We start from the raw sequence: 5,067 nt of genomic DNA, 5'->3' as shown, positions 1-5,067 counted from the left end.
CCCTTCCTTCCGCCGCGCCCTTAAGACATGGCTATTCCAACAAGCGGGACTGGCCTAGGGTAATTTTTTAGAGGGGTTTTAATTATATTTTAATCAGACAACATTTAAATATTTCTTTTTAACTAATTTTAAATTTTGTAATTGTTTTTGGTGTATTTTAAATTGATTGTCAGCCGCCCTGAGTCCGCAAGGAGAAGGGTGGGATATAAATTTAAATAAAAAAAAAATAAAAAATTAACATTTCACGTGATCTTGATTCTCTCTTCTTTCTCTCTCTTTCTCTCACACACACATAAACCTCTAAACACTGGCAGCAATTTTGCTGGCCTTTTGTGCAAGTCTTTCTCATCCCCTAATACCCAATTCCTGCAACCATTCTTCTTATCCTAAGTCCAGTTCCTAAATCAGCTCACCTTGGCAAGCCTTGCTGTCATCAGTTGGGTTGAAGCCCATTTCGCACTCACACCGGTAGCCCCCAGGGGCGTTGAGACACTGCCCGTTCTCACAGAGGTTGACATTGTCGGCACATTCGTCCACATCTGGAAGGGAAAAACGAGGCATGGTCAGGCCTGTCAACTGTCCACCTGGCATTTTCAGGTACAGATTCTATGGAGACACTGGAGGTGTGTGTGTGTGTGTTTGTGTGTGTAGGTATATTTATTTTTTGTGAACATGCAGTCCCTCTGGGAGACCTAATTTAATTAACTCTGTGTTTGCAGCCATATCCTTTGATATGTGGATTGGGCCTGGGTAGCTTATTTGGGGGTTTGAGGAAGTATGCTAATTTTAGTTGATTAACTTAGTTTCAATGTAAATTTTCAGCAAAGTATTATACTCCTGGTAAAATTATGTCCCAGGAAGGATTTATATTCCTTGCAGTCATCTGGTCATTAGTACTCTTTCTGAGAGTTGTTGAGGCTACTTGGAGGTTTATCTGTGCTCTCAAAAGTGTGGAACTTGGAGGTTTGTCTGGGTCCTCAGGCTCCAAGCGGCCTCAACGACTCTCTCAAAGAATGCAAATGACCAGCTGTCTGCAAGGAGTATAAATCCTTCCCTTCCCCGCGATCCGGTCAGAGCCAAAGAAGCTTCTGGGATGAGAAGTAAAATGTCTTTAAAGGAAAAACAAGAAATTCCAGTTGCCTCGTGGACAAAAAGCACCTTTGGGACAACGGAGGTGGTTGATTGAGTAATAACAGATCCCATCTACACACACACACATATACACATACCCTGTGTGTCTTTGGTTTGTAAGGTTCGACTTTAACTTTTTATATTTTAGATTTTATGTAACTGTCAGCTACCCAGAGATACCCGATGGTAAGATGGGCAGCTGAGAAATGTTATAAATAAATGACCGAACATTTCTACACTCACCCGAACAAGAGTAGCCGTCACCGCCGAAGCCCTCCTGGCACGCGCAGCGGAACGAGCCCGGCGTGTTCAGACAGTTGGCGTTGAGGTTGCAGCTGTGTGCCTCGGTGGCACACTCGTCTAGATCTGGGAAGGAGAAAGAAGGAGATGAAGGGGGAAAGTCTCACCTGCGTAGCCCCTCTGCCTGTGGAACCCTCTGACACTGGACCAGCAAATTGGTGGTGAAGCGCTGCCTCTATTTAAGTGAGGCATCACATGACTGCACGTGATTTTAGAACCTTTTTTTTCCACCACGGTCATTAAGCGAATCGCTGTGGTTGTTAAATGAGACATTACAGGACCACAATTTGTGACTTTCCCGGCTGGCTTCCTGTCGGGATAATAATTTAACAGCTAAACAGCTTATGTAAAGATGTAATGTAATGTGGATGATGCAATATTAGGAATGACTCAGCAGGGTCTGTGTCTGTGCCTTTAAGAGGCTGAGTATAAAAGGGAAGTTTTTTTCTTGCTGTAGTCTTTTTCTCTCTCATCCATTTGACTACCGTAACTGCCATATACTGGAGTTTGCTGAATTCTCACCACCTGTATGTATTTTATTTCTAGTGTATATTTGTAGATATAGTGTAATATAAACCACACTTAATTACAAACCACTGTGTACTGCCTTTACTCCTGGGTTACCTCAGCACAATAAGACTGTGCATGCTCTGATACTTCCCCATAGATTTGTCTTGCTAAAGTTAAGGGAGACTTCGTAAGACCCTGGGATGCTGCAACCATCGTAAATCCCTGACAGTCGCCAAGCACCCAAATCACTAGACAGACCCAATTCCAGCAACCATTCCTTATATGTTTTAGCCTCCAGTCCCCTGACCATCTTTGTTGCTCTTCTCTGCACTCTTTCTAGAGTCTCAATATCTTATGTGTAGGTATGTTTATTCTTGTGAGCATGCAGTTCCTCTGGGAGACCTAATTTAATTAACTCTCTTTGTGTTTGCAGACCTTATCCTTTGATATGTGGATTAGGTCTGGGTAAGTTGTTTGGGGATTTGAGGAAGTTTTTTCTGCGGGTCAGAAGGAAAATGTAAGTTTTGCCCCATTTTACAACCTTCCTCACCACATTTGTGAAGCGAATCCCTGCAGTTGTTAAGTTAGCAACCCGGTTGTTAAGTGAATCTGGCTTCCCCACTGACTTTGCCTTCAGAAGGTCGCAAAAGGGGATCGTATGATGATGATGATGATGATGATGATGATGATAATAATAATAATAATAATAATAATAATAGTAATAATAATAATAATAAAAAAAAAGGTTGGAAGGGACCTTGGATCCCGGGACTCTGCGACCTTCATAAATATGAGTCAGTTGCCAAGTGTCCGAATTTTGATCATGTGACCACGAGGATGCTGGAACGGTCGTAAGAGTGAACAATGGTCATAATCACTTTTTCCCATGCTGTTGTAAGTGTGAGCGGTCACTAAATGAACTGTTGTAAGTCAAGGACATCCTGTACGGGCTCAGAGACTCTTCTGCCCTGCACTATGCAACGAGGCTGGTGAGACATCGTCCCCCCTCAAGCCAGGCCAGACGGCTGGCTCCCCTTCCCTGGCCCTGGTCACTCACCGTTGCACTTGAACCCGTCGCCGAGCCAGCCCAGCCGGCATTTACACCTGAAGCTCCCTGGGATGTTGATGCATGAAGCGTGCATGTCACAGTTGTGAGCCCCAATTTCACACTCGTCAATGTCTGGGGGAACAGAAGGAAAAAGTGAGCATGTGGAAAGGTTTGCATTTCGTTTCCAAATTGCAAGGGGGGGGGCTTCTGGCTGCCCACCTCCCGAAGCTTGGGGTGAAATGAGAGCCAGCTCCATTTCTCAGTTCCTGTTTTTTGATTTCCCACCAGCAAATTCTTTCAATTTTTCTTAATGTATAAGGGTTCGCTGACTTTCATAGCTCCCAGTATACTGAACATAGATAACGAGAGAGAGAGAGAGAATGCTGACACAATGAATGCCAAGCACAAAGAATCAGGACTACACATTAAGTTGCTGTTCAAAAAGGATTTATTGCTCAAGACTACGGATAAGGTCCTGACTCAGCTAATCCTCCAAGAAAGCAGAACTCTTGAAACCGGCATTGTTTCAAAAGGAACTTTTATTGAGAGGTAATGAAAGCAGAAAGGCCAGGCAAGATCTGAATATTTCCCATGCAAAACGTTACATTAAACCCCTCTCTTCAAACAATCCATGCCCAGCCAATCCACAGGTGTGTAGTTGTTATGGAAACTGGAAGGTGAAAGAGCGATGAGGCGCGGTTCCCAGCGTTGCATCCTCTTCCCAGCGGAGCAGAGGTAAGGCAGATGGCACCAGGCACGTGCCTCCCTCCCTTTTACACCCAAAGAGACACACCAAAGGTTGAGAGAACAACGCACACATCCCAGAGCCCCCTCCCAAAAGAGTAAAGCCTCCCCCCTCCACGACAAAATGGCAGCATCCCGAGAATGACTCCAGAGGCCTGACATTATGTAGAAGGATCTAGTCTAGGGGGTCTCCAAATTTAAGCAACTTTGAAGGCCTGTGGACTTCAATTCCCAGAATCCCTCAGCCAGCTATGCTGGGAGTCGAAGCCCACAAATCTTAAAAGTTGATAAAGTTGAGTGTTTTAAAGTCTGGAAAGTCCACAAGCCTTAAAAGTTGACAAGTTTGGAGAGCCCCGATCTAGACGATTAAGCTTCAATATTCAATTGACGCCAGATAAGGATCAATAAAATTCAAGGGGGGCTTTGCACCTGGATCACTTATGGCAGTGATGGCGAACCTTTTAAGAGACCGAGTGCCCAAAAACCCCCAACCCCCGCCCCGCAGCCCACTCTGCTCCTGCTCGCCCACAGGGCCACTCACCGCCTCCATGGCCCACTGCAGCAGATCACCCAGGTGGCCCTGCAGCGCCATGGTGGCCACGCCTTCCCACGCCCCACAGCATCTGTGCGCGACGGAGCACGAGGGCGAAATTTTGTCCCTGCTGCCTGACTGCCATTGTGCTTGGCTGCGCTGCTCCACGCGTGCCACGCCCAGGGCCGACTCTCTTCCAGGGGGGATGCTGGTGAGGAAGGGGCCGCGAGGGGAGGTGGGGCTAGGGTGACAGCGTGCGTGCATGCGTGCGTGTCCACACAGAGGGCTCCGAGTGCTGCCTCTGCCACGCGTGCCATAGGTTCACCACCACTGACTTATGGCAACATAACGATTCTAGGCTAATGACTTGCTTGACACCGCCCCCACCAGCTCTGCCTGCTCTTCTCCTAGACTGAACGGCCTACCTACCTGTGCATCCTGTAGTCCCCTTCTTGACAAAGTAGCCCAGCTGGCAGTGGCAGATGAAGGAGCCTTTGGTGTTCTCGCATTCGCCGTGCAGGCAGATGTTGGGGTTCAGGTCACACTCGTTCACATCTGGGGGAGGACAAGGCTTTGTTTAGACTCCTCTCCAAATCGGATGCGCCGGCCTCTTCTGCGGTGGCCATGACTGTTGGCTTGGGAGGAGGCCAAACGTAAGAGACAGACTGAGCATCCCAGTTTGATCCAGGTGGGCTGGAAACAGACTCACAAAACACTCACAAACACGTATGTGCACGCTTGCACGCACGCACGCACGCACGCACGCACTCTCTCTCTCTCTCTCTCTCTCTCTCTCTCTCTC

The 5,067-nt window shown here is 47.1% G+C and overlaps 1 protein-coding gene across 1 annotated transcript in view; it reads right to left on the bottom strand.

The window, feature by feature from the left end:
* LOC107289734 (fibrillin-2) overlaps positions 1–5,067 on the bottom strand; it is a 172,158-nt gene that overhangs the window by 51,353 nt on the left and 115,738 nt on the right. Inside the window, 5 exon segments of the mRNA XM_015818536.1 lie at positions 414–539; positions 1,375–1,497; positions 2,999–3,121; positions 4,695–4,820; positions 5,018–5,040. Coding sequence (XP_015674022.1) covers positions 414–539; positions 1,375–1,497; positions 2,999–3,121; positions 4,695–4,820; positions 5,018–5,040 — 521 coding nt within the window.

The sequence above is a fragment of the Protobothrops mucrosquamatus genome, unplaced genomic scaffold (genome assembly GCF_001527695.2).
Source record: "Protobothrops mucrosquamatus isolate PMUCROS unplaced genomic scaffold, P.Mucros_1.0 scaffold760, whole genome shotgun sequence".
Lineage (NCBI taxonomy): Eukaryota > Metazoa > Chordata > Lepidosauria > Squamata > Viperidae > Protobothrops > Protobothrops mucrosquamatus.
Note: the sequence above shows the minus strand (reverse complement) of the source record. Positions and strands in the feature narration are given on the sequence as shown.